The sequence below is a fragment of the Orycteropus afer genome, unplaced genomic scaffold (genome assembly GCF_000298275.1).
Source record: "Orycteropus afer afer isolate SDZICR_OR568_19922 unplaced genomic scaffold, OryAfe1.0 scaffold00529, whole genome shotgun sequence".
NCBI lineage: Eukaryota > Metazoa > Chordata > Mammalia > Tubulidentata > Orycteropodidae > Orycteropus > Orycteropus afer.
This window is the reverse complement of record NW_006922116.1, coordinates 1,400,111-1,416,492: the sequence shown is the minus strand read 5'-3', so window position 1 is coordinate 1,416,492 and position 16,382 is coordinate 1,400,111. Positions and strand designations below refer to the sequence as shown.

Below are 16,382 nucleotides of genomic sequence, written 5' to 3'. Positions count from 1 at the left end.
AAGACATAGAGAGGTACATGGGAGGTACAGACAACAAAGATGAACACTTTTGCACATACAGTACTGCATTGTCAGTGAAGGCAAACATGGGTATACAGGTTGATAGAGGGATGGACAGGCTGAACTATTAGGTACATCTATGAAGTGAGGAGTGTACCTAAGACCATGTATAGGGTGTCAGACAATGGTCCTATAAGTGTATTTGTATGATCTGAATTCCCAGGTGTATAATAGAGATGACAAGGGACAAAGTTGTAGTCACTTTGTGATCACAGCCAGCTACCCAGAAGGACCGAGTAGTTGAACCTGTTGGCTCAGGACCGTAGTCACGGGGACATCAAGCTCAGTTGGGATAACATACTACACAAGGCATTGTTCCACCTCCTACTTTGGCAAGTAGCAACTGGGTTCTTAAAGGCTTACAAGCAGCCATCTAGATGCAACGATGGGTCTCTCCTTGTCCAGAAGAATGAAGAAAACCAAAGATTTATGGAAACAATTAATCCTAGTGACTGGTACACCATGCGATCCACAGCCTATATGACTATGAGACCAGAACTGGATGATGCCTGGATACCACTGTCGACCACTCAGAAGGGGATCTATGTAGGAGATCCTGGATAGAGAGGGAGAGCAATGTGGAACAAAACTCAAGGTCATTTGGGAAAAAAAGGGGGGGTGGTTACCAGGTTTGCTGGTCTTATGGAGCCTGATGGAACCACCAAGACTATGGCCCATGCTGCCCTTTGGGTCTGGAGTTGAACCGACACCTGTGGCTTCTAGCCAAACAAAAGATAGACATGGGAGTTGAACATTTACCTAGGGTAGATACACTCCTTGGAGAGAACAATCAAGGGAGAAAGAGGGGCTGTTTGTGCATAGGGAGACTGCTCGGAGGGCAGGTGGGGCATGGAGGGATGGACACAGGGAAGAGGTGACTGTCGGGAGAAAGTGGGAGGGGAGCTGTTGCATTGTGGTAAATTGTGGTCAATGTCATGAGACTGAGGCATAGTGACTAAGGCATTTGACTGCTAACCAGAAGGCTGGCTGTTCAAACCCACCAGCCACGGAAGGAAGATTGGGCAATGTACTTCCGTAGTGATACTGCCTCGGAAACCCAAGGAGGGGTCACTATGGATCAGATCCGTCTCCACAGCAATGGTTGCATTTTTTTGGTTGTGTGGAAAGTGGATTTGATGCTTAAATTTTCACCCAAATCACAATTAAAAAAAAAAAAAATGGATCAGTCACCTATTAACAAAATAATGCCATTCAGCAAAAAGATTAAAAAAAAAAAAAAAAGGAAACAAAACACCCTGAAGCTAAAGAGCTTAACCCAGTAAGCATTTATTATTGATCAAAATTCTGCTTGTTGGCAATTTGGACTGCACACACTGACAGTTCTTCTAGTCTCATCAGGGCTAACTCACGGTCCATGATCAATGCTAAGATGCTGGGGGCTGGCTGTTCTAGGATGGCCCAGCAGGGGTGATTGGTCTCTACCCTACAGTCTCTCATCAGTTGTCAGGCTAGTCCCATACACATGGCAACTGGCCAGGGTTCAGAAGGAGTGCTTTGGAGCAGCACAGCCTCTTGAAGTTTAGGCTTAAATAGGCACAATTTCACTTCTGCCACATCCTGTGGGCCACAGCAGGTGATGTGACCAAGCCCACCATAAAATGTTGGGGAAACAGCCTCCATTTCTCAATGATAGGGGCTGGCAGAGAGCCAAACAAGAGAAGAAAATTAGGGCCATTTTTGCCATCAACCTGCCTCACCTAGTATGACATTGTTAAGGGAGAATGTGTTAGGACACCTAATGGTTTGTGGAAAGATGGGCTCATGTGCCTAACTTGAGTTTTTGCATAGAGGGTGAGTCTTTTTCTAGGAATTTAAAAGTGCAGGGAAGTATCCACAAACTCCAGTTATTACACATAGGTCCCCAAGGTATTAAGCACCTGTTTGATTGTCTGTCATGCCAGATACTTTATGATTTAGCAGTTTGCAGGAGCTATGTATGGTCCATGAAGCAGCTGAGACATCAAGAATCTTCAGAACAATAGAATTTTGGAATTGGAAGGGAGCCAGGCAAAAATGTCAGTACAAACAGGGAACTGTAAACCCAGTGAGGTGAAGTAACTAACAAAGGCTTCACAACTGCCACTGAGAGAACTCAAGAGTTCAGATTAGAACCCAATCCAGTGCTCTCACTTAGACTTGGTGGTGATTTCATTTTCCAGGAATGCGTTAATTCCAACTCAGCAGCCAAAGGAACTTGATCTGCTCTTTGGGACATTGTAACTCCAGGTCCACAGACCAGCAGCATCAGTCTCACTTGGAGCTAGTTAGAAATGCAGAACCTCACGTTCTATGCTACACATGATGAATCAGTCTGCACGGTCACAAGAAGCCCAGAGGATGTGAATAAATACTACAGTGTGAGGTGTACTGCTGTAGAATTCTGCCTGCCAACTTTGGCTGAACATTGAAATCACCTGGGGAAGGTCTAAAAAGACTGATGCCTGGGCTCTACCCCAGAGTCCCCTATTATTTTGCTCTTGAATGCAATATGGGATTGTGGATTTTCAAAAAGCCCCTAGGTCACTGCAATATAATGCCTTTGCAGGCACCACTTCTCTGAAATCAAACTCTATCTAATGTGCTGAAGTGTTGGCAGCTTTTTATTAGGTTTCCTTCTGCACCATAAAAGGAGCCCTTGTGGGTCAGTGGGTAAGCACTCAGCTCCTAACCAAGAAGTTCAAACCCACTAGCCTCTATGCAGGAGAAAGATGTGGCAGTTTGCTTCCATAAAGATTTACGGCCTTGGAAACCTCATAAGATTTATGGGGCAATTCTCTGTTCTTTAGGGTCTCTATGAGTCAGAACCAGCTTGACAACAACAGATTTTCTCTATGTAATGGGCTGGTAATTTCTTAATAAGTGAATGCAGCCTTCCAATGACCCTAAATGAACTTATACCAATGTCTTGGGTCAGACATAGAATTAAGGGTTTCATAAATTGCTGAGTGTTATTTAACTGTGTTTTTATTAGGGAAGAAGGTTAAATTCTGGAAATGGTAACTGAGGGGAACTTTTTAAAAAATCTACTTTGTTCCCAAAAAGAATTGGCATTAATGTATGATGAAATGAGACTTAATGAAAGTATAGCAAATTGTAAATACAATTAAAGAGTGAGGGCCAAGTAGTAATACAAATCATGGGGAAAGAAAAGAGAATAGAAAAGAATACAAACATCAGACCTCAAAGATGAACATAACCAATAGCTGAGCCACGTTGTTGTTAGGTGCCATAGAGTTAGTTCTGATTCATATACACAACACAACAATTCCCTAATCCTGCACCATCCTTACAATCATTGCTATACTTGAGTCCATCATTGCAGCTACTGTGTCAATCCATCTCCTTGAAGGTCTCCCTCATTTTTGCCTGTCCTCTACTTTACCAAACATGATATCCTTTTCCAGTGACTGGTCCCTGCTGATAACATGACCAAAGTACAAGAGATGAAGTCTTGTCATTCTCACTTCTAAGGAGCATTCTGGCCATACTTCTTCCTGGACAGATTTGGTTATTCTTCTAGCAGTCTATAGTACTTTCAATCACAATTCAAATGCATCAATTCTTCTTTTGTCTTACTGATTCTTTGTCCAGCTTTTACATGCATATGAAACTAATGAAAATACCATGGCTTGGGTCAGGCCCACCTTAATCTTCAAAGTGGCATCTTTGCTCTTTAACAACGCTTTAAAGAGGTTTTGAACGAGAGTTTCCCAGTGTAATACATTGTTTGATTTCGTGACTGCTGCTTCCACGGGTGTTGATTGTGGATCCAAGTAAAATGAAATCCTTGACAACTTCAATCTCTTCTCCATTTATCATGATATTGCTTATTCGTGCAATTGTAAAGATTTTAGTTTTATGTTGAGGTTTTAGTTTTCTTCATGTTGAGGTGTAATCCATACTGAAGGCTTTAGTCTTTGATCTTGATCAGTAAGTGCTTCAAGTGTATAGTTAAACTATTTATTCAATTTTAACCAGCCAGCTGAGAGTTCACTTGAAACTGTTAAAACATTTCTATCAATAGTAAAGAAGAGTGGGGAAAACAATCTTTCCTTTAGGAAAAACACAGCTTTCTAACTCTAACTTGTCAAACAATGTTTCATGAAGCTTTTATATGGAGATACTGCTTGACATGTTGTTGTTATGTGCCATCGAGTCGGACCCGACTCATAGCGACCCCTCCTTGGGTTTCTGAGGCAGTATCACTACGGAAGTAGATTGCCCCATCTTCCTTCTGAGGAGTGGCTGGTGGGTTTGAACCGCCAGCCTTCTGGTTAGCAGTCAAGGGCCTTAGGCATTATGCTACCCGAGCTCCTGCTTGACTGCTTGACATAGTGAACAGAATTTTAAGAACATTCCCTAGAGCAAATGCAGGGCTGACTTCACCTGTTTCTTACAATGTCTTTTCTGTGACATCTGTGGTCATTACATGAAAACACAGTTGATGGAATATGATTCTGGAAAAAGGAAAGATAATACTGTTTTCATCTCTTGTGGGGTGTGTGTGTGTCCCAACATTTTTAAGTCATAACGTAGTGGAGATAAGTTGTAGAATCACCCTCTCTTTAAATTTGAACAAGTAGCTGTTGCTCCCTTGGAGCAAAAGAGATCGTCTCTTTATGCTGGTGCAAGGGCTCTTCCTCTTCTGGTTACTCTCCTTGAGTGAGTGGATAAGATTTTCCAGTGAACTCTTCTCAGACTTCTGCATCCCAGCCTTAAATTTACTTTTCGGGATGTTTGAACATAATAAGACAAGTATACTCCAGCATCAAATCACAGAGCACATGCTAGCAAGGTAATATTCTAGAGTTGCCTTTTGTATTGGGAACCAATCATTTTCCCCTTTCATTTAGAGATCTCAGTTTTATATGTATACATATATATATTACATATATATAACAGAGAAATCATCCTGCTGATCTAGGGTTTAGGGGCTGAGGAAGGAATGTTTCTTCATAGATAGGTAGGCAGGTAAGACAGACAAATTGATAAATCGATGATAGAGATAGCACAGAGAATTGACCGATTTTCAAAATCTACATTGAATTGATATAGTTGGGTTGTGGAGAGTGAACTTCAGAAGTAAATTGAAGGCAAATGGTTTATCAGTGCTGTTCACACTTTAATGTGCATATGAATAATCTGGAGATCTTGTTAAATTGCAAATTCTGATTCAGTAGATCTGGATGGGGGGTGAGAGTCTGCATTTGTAACAAACTCCCGGGGGATGCTGATGCTGCTGGCTGGTTTGAGGACCATACACTGTGATATAGGGAGAGAAGGTCTAAGAGCAATGTGCTTCTCACACCTGGCTGCACATTGGAACACCAAGGGAGCTTTAAAAAGTACTAGAACCACCCCCAGAGATGTAATTCTCCTGGGGAAAGACCTTGGCTTCAAAAATTGTCATGAGTTTTCCCAGATTGCCCAGAAAGTTCTGTTGTACACCTTGACAGTCAGCAGCCTGTCCACAGAGGTAATCACTTTTCTGATTTAGATTGCCAAAGACAAGTGGGTAATTAATAATTAGGAATGTTTGGTAATCTCTAGTGGGCAATGAAGTTTCAAATTTGTGAAATGTTTGAGAGATCTGGAGGCCAGCTTTTCTCCTCTCATTTTTCCCACAGGGGCATACTTTTTCCTTGGGGTCTAGGACCAATCAATTTCTGAACTATGACATACATAGCTACACAACCAACTTTATACTTTAAAATGTTATTTAACCACTAGCACTTTTTCCTGATTAACAAATTTCTTCACATTTATTATGCCTTCAAGAGACAATATTCACTTTTATAAAGATTGCTTAAAATGTCAGCTTGAAATAAACAACAGCGATTTAAGTTTCAGACACTCAAATTACACTCAAAATTTACTTGACCACATTTAAAATAAATGTACCTTATACTTCTTTGTATAAAGAAAAAGTAAATAATTCTGACATTTAGCATTGCATATTAGCAATCTTTCAAGTATAATTTAATAATTTGGTTTGTTTTCCAGGGGGTGTCAACTGATGCATAGACTAAGCACCTTGTAATTGTGTTTTTAAATGTCGGAATCTTGATGGAAAATATGTAACAAGATGTTTCTTTTACTACAGTGACAGAATTTTGAAATTGCTTTGAAAGGTAATTGTTTCAAAGAACAGTCAACTTGGTTTTCCCCAATTACCATAATTCTGAGTTTTAAACACCATTTTAAAAAAATGTTTCTGAAAATATTTTCTATTACCTCACCAAGGTGTACACTTGGGTTACTTCCATTGCATCACAAACTAGGTGGAGCTTTTTCTTGCATGCTTTTAGTGTCCCTTCCATCCTCTCTGAAGTAAAGTGGAGGATATTGATAGTATTTGCTATGTTTTTCATATTCTATCAAGAGGCAGTATTTGTAATCAGTAAGAGCAGGTATTGTTTTAAACACTGGCTGTTCCACCTACCAGCTTCAGTGACATTGGGAAAGTTACTTGACCTCTCTGAGCCTCATTTTCCTCCTTTGTGTAAAGGGGGTAATAGTGCCATTTCTCAGAGTAGTGTTGTGATGTGCAGCTCTGGTGGTGCAGTGCCTAAGGCATTTGACTGCCAATTTAGGCAGTTCCAAGCCACCAGCTGCTCCATGGAAGGAAATTTATCACCTTGGAAAACCAATGGGATTTCTATGAGTCAAAATTGACTCAATGGCAGCGAGTCTGGTTTTTGGTTTGAGTGGTGGCGTGATACCACACAACACTCATCAAAATCCCCAGTCTTCTTTGCAGAAATAGAAAATCCAATCCTCAAATTTATATAGAACTGCAAGGAGCCCCAAATAGACAAGGCAATCTTGAAAAAGAACAAAGCAGGAGAACTCTTACTTAAAAAAAAAAACTCAAAACATTTTATAAAGCTACAGTAATAAAAACCATTGATAATGTTATAATGATAGACATATAGAACAATGGAGTAGAGTTGAGAGTCCAGAAATAAGCCTGTGCACCCATGGCCAATTGATTTTAAACAAGGGTGCTAAACTCATCCAGTGGAGGAAGAATAGTCTCTTCAATAAATAATGGTGGGACAACTGGATTTCCATAAACAAAAGAATGAATCTGGACCCATATGTCATATATGAAAACTAACTCAAAATAGACCAAAAACCCAAATGTAAAAACTAAAACGATAACATTCTTTTAAGAAAACATAGGGTAATTGTTTTGGGACCTAGTTTTTAAACAATGAGTTTTTAGATATGACACCAAAAACATAAGCAGCAAAAGACAAAACAGATAAATTGGATTTCATCAAAATTAAAAATTTTCTTTATCAAAGGACTTTTATCACCAAAATGAAGAGAGAACTTATGAAGTGGGAGAACATTTTGGGGAAGAATGTGCTAGATAAGGGATTATACTCAGAATATACAAAGAACTTCTACAATTTAACAATAGAAAACAACCCAATCAAAAATGTCTATTTAAAGGACTTAAATAGACATTCCAACAAAGAAAATACACAAATGACCAACGAGCCCATTAAAAGAAGCCTGAAGTCACTAATCATTAGAAAGATGCAAATTAAAACTTCAGTAAGATACCACTTCCACCTCCCTAGAATAGCTATAGTTTAAATGGAAAATAATAGGTTTTGGGAGAGCTCTGGTAGCATAGTGCCTAAGGCACTATGGCACTATGGTTAGTTTCTGGCAACTAACCAGAAAGCTGGCAGTTCAAACCCACTGGCCACTCCTTGGAAGGAAGGTTGGGCAATCTACTTCCATAGTGATACTGCCTCAGAAACCCAAGGGAGGAGTCGTTATGAGTTGAGTCCAACTCGATGGCACATAACAACAACAACAACAACAACAATAGGTGTTGGAGAGGATATGTAGAAATTGAAACCTTGTCCATTGCTAGTGGGAAAGTAAAATGGTTCAGCCACTATCGGAAAACAATTTGGCTATTTCTCAAAGAGTTAAACACTGAATTATCCTATGACCCAGCAATTCCATTCTTAGGTAGATACCCGAAATAATTGAAAGCTGGAATCCGAATAGATACTTCTACACCATTGTTCATTGCAGCATTAGTCACAATAACCACAAGGTGCATACAACCTAAGTGCCCACCATCGGATGAATGGATAAACAAAATGCGGTATATACACACAATGGGGTATTATTCATCCATAAAGAAAAATGAATCCTGATACATGCTACACCACTGATGAACCTCAAAAATATTATGCCAAATAAAATAAGTCAGACAAAAAAGAACAAGTATTGTTTAGTCCAATTTATATGAAATATCTAGAATATGACAAATATATAGAGACTAAAGTTTATTAGTAGTTACCCTGGGTAGGAGAGAAGGGGAAAGGGGAAGTCATTGCTTAGGGCACATGGCGTTTTGGTTAAAGTTGATGGAAAAATTTGGGAACAATGGTGATGGTTGTACAACACGATGAACATAATTAATGTCAGTGAATTATACAGGCCAAAATGTTGAAATGATAAATGTTTTGAAATATATATTTTTACCATAATTTAAAAAAATGAACAAACAAGGGAACTTGTTCACTGCAGAGTATGATTTTAGATAAACTATTTATAAGGAGAGAGAGTGACTGAGTCTTTGGTTTATACTTGAGTCATGAGAACATTTAGCTTTCTGGCTTCATAAGAAGTATTTACCCAGGAAGAAAAAAGCAAAATACATCTTTAAGGAGCATAAAAGAGACTTAAAAAAAAAAACAAGAAATGAGAGGTCTTATTAGGGCAAAGCTATTAATTACACACTTTGTTATTGTCAAGGTTAATACAGTATGTGAGAGCAATGGCATTTTTTCATCTCTTCTTGGGAACAAGAGGAGACAGATGTTCTTACAGACAGATCCATTATAGCTTATCACCGGCCGACAGCCCACTGGAGGAGCACCATGAAATATGGCCGCTGTCACCGGGAGCCAGAACAGACGCTGAGATGGTCCGGGGAACAATGGAAAAACAATGAGAGGCATGGCTTCAAATTCAAATAGATTGGGTTCCATTGATTTTTAATGCCTACTTGTTCCACTGCATAAAGTCACTGATGATCTTGAAGTCATTGCATTATTGATCTCTATATAACTGCACAACCTTTTTACTTTAATAAACATCAGATGCTGACAGTAATAAATAGTGGCTCTTTTGTTTTGAAGTCTGGTTACACCAAGTTGTAAAATTCCTCATGTTCGAATCTGATTATTATTGTTTTACCCTTTATTCTGTGAAGTGAAACCAAGGAAACAAATACTGAATATTGTCTTGATTCTGGTTTAACTGGTTTTCCTGATTAAATAAAGTTATTTTACCTTCTTTTCATTTTCTTTCATTATTAACCTTGACGATAATGAAGTGTATAATTAACAGCATTTTTGGAAGAGGTCAAAAAACTGCTTATTAATAGTGATTTTTCATTGGAAGAAAGAAAACGTGTTTCCTTTAGGAGTGATACATTTATACCATCAAAAAACATTTTCAAATGATAAAAAATGAGGTCCAAGAAGAAGAATATGTGTGGGTAGAGTTTATTTCTCTAAATTATGGGGTTTTGTTTTGTTTTTCCAATAGTAAGTTAAAATTTCTTCTTGTGAGTGCACCCACAATTATCTACACAGCTTCACATTCATGGTTGTTGTTGTTGTTAGTTGTTGTCAAGTTATCTCCAACTTATAGTGACCTTAAGTATAATAGAATGAAATGTGACCACGTCCTGTGCCATCTCCATGATCATCACTTTCATAGTGCTGAAGTGCCTAAGGCACTTGACTGCTAACCAGAAGTCTGGAGGTTCAAACCCACCATCCACTCCTCCGAAATAAGACTGGGCAATCTACTGCTGTAGTGATACTGCCTCGGAAACCCAATGAGGGGTCACTATGAGTCAGATCTGACTCGACAACAGTGAGCTTGGTTTTGCGTTTGAAGTTGTATTTATAAACTGAAGCTTCCAGGTTTATAGTAAGAGCATGATGCTATGTTGTTTTATGTGCCGTCGAGTGGCACCCGACTCATAGCGACCCCTCCTTGGGTTTCTGAGGCAGTATCACTACAGAGGTAGATTGGCCAACCTTCCTTCCGAGGAGTGGCTGGTGGGTTTGAACCGCCAGCCTTCTGGTTAGCAGTCAAGTGATGAAATTTTTTAAGACCAACTTGGTGAAATTTGTTTTTGTCTTCGTTTTATTTAAGTATAAGAAATATTTTAACTTCATAGGAAAAGGGAAGCTGTTAAACAATGTTAACTCCTAACAACCAATTACTTGATGTTAACACAATGTGTATCCATATTTAACACAATTGTCTTAGTTATCTAGTGTTGCTATAACAGAAACCAAACATAGATGGCTTTAATAAACAGAAATTTATTTTCTTACTGTTTCCCAAACAAACCAAACCCACTGCCATTGAGTCGATTCTGACTCATAGCAACACTTTTTTTTTTTTTTTAAGAATGGAGTAGAACTGCCCCACAAGGCTATACAACCTTATTGAAGCACACTGCCTCATCTTTCTCCCGTGGATGGCTGGTAGGTTTGAGCTGCTGACCTTTAGTTTAGCAGCCAAATACTTTAGCCTCTATGCCACTAGAGCTACTTTCTCAAAACATCCAAAAACAAACAAACTCACTGCCATTGTGTCAATTCCGACTCATAGAGACCCCGTTTGAGTTTCTGAGGTGGTAAATCTTTACAGATTGTCCAGTCTTCATTCTGCGGAGTGGCTGGTGGGTTTGAACTTCCAACCTTCTAGTTAGCAGTCAAATGCCCTAGTGGGAGGCTAAAAGTCCAAATTTAAGGTGGCAGCTCTGGAGGAAGTCTTTCTCTCTGTTGGCTCTGGAGGAAGGTCCTTGTCTCTTCTGAGCTGCTACTCCTAGGTGATCTTCATGTGACTTGTCCTCTCTCTTCCTCCATCTCTGTTTGCTAGCTTGCATTTAATATCTTTCATATCTCAAAAGAGGTTAACTCCAGATCCACTCTGCACTAATCCTGCCTCATTTATATAACAAAGTCAACCCATTCCTAAATAGGATTATGACCACAGGCATAGAAGTTAGGGTTTACAATACATATTTTGTGGAGACACAATTCAATCCATAACATCAATGCATGTGATATTTTTAATACTATGTATTTTATAACCCTATGGAGCAGTTCTACTCTGTCCTATATGCTGCTATGATTGAGAATCGACTGGATGGATGACAGTGTGTTTAGTTTGATATGTATGTTTATACATATATATAAATGTGTGTGTGTGTGTGTGTGCATATAATGTTGACTCTTATTATACTGGAAAACATATCTCAGTGTAACTTACTTTTTATTACAAAAGCAACCCTGATTGTACAAAATTTGGGAAAAATACTAATCCCATTGAATATACAATAAGATTCATGGAGCAACACAGTCAGTATCACCTGGGAGCTTGTTAGAGACACAGAACTTCAGGCCTCTCCAGACCTGCTGAATCAGAATGTACCTTTTAACAGGATCCCTAAGTGTGCACATTAAAGTTTGAGAAGCACTAGTCTAAAATATAAGTGTTTAAAGCATTTGGCTATTAACCAAAAGCTTGGTGGTTCAAACCCACCAGCTGCTCCATGGAAGAAAGATGGGGCAGTCTGCTTCTGCAAAGATTTACAGCCATGAAAACCCAATGGGGGTCACTTTGAGTCAGAATCAACTCTATGGCAGTGAGTTGTGATTTTTTTTTTTTTTTTTTGAGGCTAAAATATAAATCACCCTTAATCTCCCCACCCAGAGATAATGACTATCAATCTTCTACTATTTTCTTTTTTTAATTAGCCTTTCTTTTCTTGAAAGTCTACTTTTGTTAATTTTCTGACTCATACATGATATGTCTAAGCAAAATATCAATAGAGTGCTATAATTTCAAAGAATTCAGTTCTTTAGACTTAGTGAAGTATATATCATAAAACAATTTCTAAATAATTTGAAGTGTATCTGTTTAAATAAAGGAATTTGTTTTGTATCTAAAATTACTAAGAGTAGTTTTTAAGCGTGCTATAAAAATTATCCTTTTTTCTCAATAAAGGTAAGATTTATGTCTGTCTATTGTTTACAACTTCCTTTTTTCTAAATTATTATCAATCTAATGTAAAAGTAAATTTTACCCATAAAAATTAAATAACTACCACTGACTAGTATTCATTTAAGCCAGAAATCCTGCCAGCTGTTTTACACATATTATTTCATTAAACCATCACATTAACCCTTTGAGATAAGGATATGTTCTCTCCATTTTATGAATGAAGAAACCAGACCTTATAAAGGTTGAATCACTTGTCCAATAACTCAGAGCTGGTAATAACATAATCCTAGCATAGAGCCTAAGGCATTTGACTGCTAACCAGAAGGCTGGCGGTTCAAACCCACCAGCCACTCCTTGGAAGGAAGGTTGGGCATTCTACTTCTGTAGTGATACCACCTCAGAAACCCAAAGAGGGGTTGCTGTGAGTTAGGTCCGACTTGACGGCACATAACAACAACAACAAAATTGAAAACAAAGATAATAAACATTATATTGTTTTAAAAACCCCATTTTTGAGAAACTGTCACAGACCAGAGAAGGCTAAGGAGGCATGATAATTAAATGTGGTATCTTGGATGGGATCCAGGAACACAAAAATGACATTAGGAAAAAATGAATGAAATCTGAATAAACTGTGGAGTTGAATTAATGTACCAAAGTCACATGGAAGAAAGGCCTGGCAATCTACTTCTGAAAATCACAGTGGTCCAATTCACACTGATCTTGGCAATGGCACATGACCAGGCAGCATTATTTTTTCCATTGTGCATGGGGCTGCCATGAGTTAGGTGCCAACTGGACATCAGTCAACAACAACAACCAGAGTAATGTAAGATTTTACCAGTAGGAAAAATTGGATGAGGGTATATGGGAACTCTCTGAACATTCTTTGCAACTTCCCTCCAAATCTAAAACGATTCTAAAATAAAAAGTTTCTTTAGAAGAAACTGTTACAGGCCAAGAGTATTAGTCCAGCAGTGTTCGGGGGTGAGGGGTAGGGCACAAAAAACGATAATAAAACCTCTTTCTCCACAGAGAGTTTGAAAAGCATTGGTCTATAAAACCTGTGCTCCAAGACAACTTTGACTTTTCCTCCACTTAGGTTTTAACTTTTATTATACTAACCGAGATGGTTTTGAACTCCTTGTTACTTCCTCAAAATATTTTTCTCTTAAAGTCCTGAAAAGTCTGAAGTCACAGTACTTTGTTCTTTGTTCTTCTCTTATCCACCCCCATCATATTTTGCTGCAAACCTTGTCATTGTCAGCTACAGCTGATGGGCTTTGTAAGTGGTTTGTGATTTCTTTCTGTTCTTGGTGTTCCAGAGTTATTTAAGTTCATTAAAGGGAACATTTGGGCTTGGCAATTTGTCACCAAGAGCCAGGTACAACCAGCTCATTACCAAGCCATCTGATATTCAGCAATAAGACACAAAAGTGTGACCATAGCAAGCAGTATAGTTATATACTTAATAAAATTCACATTTGATTGCAAATTAAGTCACACAAGTATTCTTTATCCTGTTCCCTATTTACAGTTTCAGAAGGTACCTTCTTCTTCTATAAAATCTGATAAGTCCATGATCTAGGTGTCTTCCATAATGGGCAAACTATATGCACCACTTTCTGGTTATATTGTTAATGTTCAGGTGATTATATCCAAATGACTTTCTTTTACTGGTTTTGGAAATTGTCTAATTAATGAATCTAAAAGAATCATAAACATGCTGTATAAACAAATAGCTTTTGTTGTTGTTATGTGCCGTTGAGTCAGACCTGATTCATAGCAACCTCTTCTTGGATTTCCAAGGTGGTATCACTACGGAAGTAGATTGCTCAACCTTCCTTTCGAGGAGTGGCTGGTGGGTTTGAACTGCCAGCCTTCTGGTTAGCAGTCATGTGCCTTAAGCACTATGCTACCAGAGCTCTAATAAATAAATAGCTGTAGTATGGTAAAGTCCTCTGCACACTGTTAGACAGGGTTTATATTTTAGGTGAAAGGACAATGGGAGGGGATTGCCTATAAACCGGTAAACAAGGCAGTTATCATCTAGATAGTACTTTAAGTGGCTCTATGACATTTATTTGATCTCAGTAGTAAGATATGTGAAGGAAAATTTTATATTTCAGATAGTTTAGGCTTTTATTTCTTTTGCCACTGACATCTATCTAAATTTTTTACATTTATTATGAAATATTACCTGGGGTTTATTTTCTTCTGTGTTTTAAATTGGATGGGGTGGGGGTGGAATTCCTCCATCAATTTAAAATCATGAAATGCCCTCTTTAAAAGTCATCCCCTTTAATATTCTCAGACAATCGTTAGAGGAAACAAGCCCTGCAAGGAAACCTCCATTAACGGCCTGCTAGAGGACTTCGACAATATCTCTGTGACTCGCTCCAATTCCTTAAGGAAAGAAAGCCCACCCACCCCAGATCAGGGAGCCTCTAGCCACAGTCCACGCCGTTCGGAAGAAAATGGCTTCATCACCTTCTCGCAATATTCCAGTGAATCCGATACTACCACAGACTATACCACCGAGAAGTACAGAGAAAAGAGTCTCTACGGAGATGATTTGGATCAGTATTATAAATGCAGCTACTCAGCCAAGCAAAACGGCCACGTAATGAAAATGAAACACGGGGAAGCCTACTATTCTGAAATGAAGCCTTTGAAATCCAATATTTCCAGATTTCCTGTCGATTATCACACACACTTGGACTCACTGAGCAAACCAAATGATTACAGTGACCTCAAGTGGGAGTATCAGAGAGCCTCAAGTAGCTCCCCGCTGGACTACCGAGACCCATTCCAATTCACTCCTTCTAGAACTGCAGGGACCAGTGGGTGCTCGAAAGAAAGCCTGGCGTACAGCGAATGTGAATGGGGACCCAGCCTGGATGACTATGACAGGAGGCCAAAGTCGTCGTACCTGCATCAAACAAGCCCCCAGCCGGCCATGCGGCAGAGGTCCAGGTCAGGCTCAGGGCTCCAGGAGCCCATGATGCAGTTTGGATCAAGTGCGTTTAAGACCCACCCCCAAGGACTCTCCTACAACTCATACACCTACCCTCGATTGTCCGAGCCCACAACGTACATTCCAAAGGTAATGTTCCCTTCCTCCTTTCCCTCTAGTGTGTGACAGCCTCCACAAAGGTGGTGCTAGCATGGCCTTCTGATATGATCCCATTCTTAGTGCTCCTTTGCCTATTATGTGAGAATCCATATTGATTCCTACCTCATTTCCACCCATGAACCCAAGGGCAGAGCATGTAGGGCCAATGCCATCCAGCCATTGAAATTAAAGTCTGATTTTGGGGTTCTCCTACAAGGGTTCTGATGAAAAAGCAAAGAAAATTTCACTTATTAGAAAGATTCTCTGGTATACTAATGATTGATATTATGTTATCATATTGTACTAGTTCTCTGAAAGAGTGTACCATTCTAGACCATTAGATGGAGTAGTACAGTGGTCCGGCAATCTGAACCCCTGCAAAGTTTTACAGAGATCAGCTGCTGGAAAGGGGGAAAAAAATATCAGGATAATGTGGTAAGTTTTGAATAAGGCTAATTTTATTCCAGTATAATTTTTCTACTATTTGTGTTATAAAATATTACTTTTTAATGAAAGTTTGAAGATAATAGTATCTGTTTTCTGGATCTATTATATATATATATATATAAATATATATATATTGGTAAGCTTCTTGTTTTGTATTTTGTTGTTTTCACTCCTCGCTCAGTATTTTTTTTTTTTTAATTGTTGCTGTTGTTGTTGTTATGTGCCGTCGAGTCAGACCCAACTCATGGCAACCCCTCGTTTAATTGTTAGCTGCTGAAAATTTGCTTTGAAATTTGACTGTTCCCTGATCCACTAAAGTTTGGGATCCATTTTCAGAGAAGTTACTGAACACAAACACGCAGTCTTTTCCATGAGAGTCTAAGACTTTTGGCAAATACCTTCAAGACTGCAAGTCGTTTATTTTCCCATAGTGGCTTAAAAATGTCCATGCTGCCTCGCCTGTACAGCAAAAGTGAAAATGGGCATTTGTGGTGAGTTATGGATTATCTGGAGATCTCAAACCAGCCTTGAGAGGGTCAGGACTTCTAACAACAGGATCATGTACATGTGTGCCATATGCAGTCTCCTCAACAGCTTCAAAAGCAAATCTGCCTGCATGCATTTGCTTTATTGATTGTAGATGGTCAGCATTTTCCTTTGCTTATTATTT

At 38.9% G+C, this 16,382-nt stretch overlaps 1 protein-coding gene across 1 annotated transcript in view; it reads left to right on the top strand.

The window, feature by feature from the left end:
* PAK5 (p21 (RAC1) activated kinase 5) overlaps window positions 1-16,382 on the top strand; it is a 180,620-nt gene that overhangs the window by 99,040 nt on the left and 65,198 nt on the right. Inside the window, exon 2 of the mRNA XM_007955672.2 lies at window positions 14,465-15,256. Coding sequence (XP_007953863.1) covers window positions 14,465-15,256 — 792 coding nt within the window. The remainder of the gene's footprint in view (window positions 1-14,464; window positions 15,257-16,382) is intronic.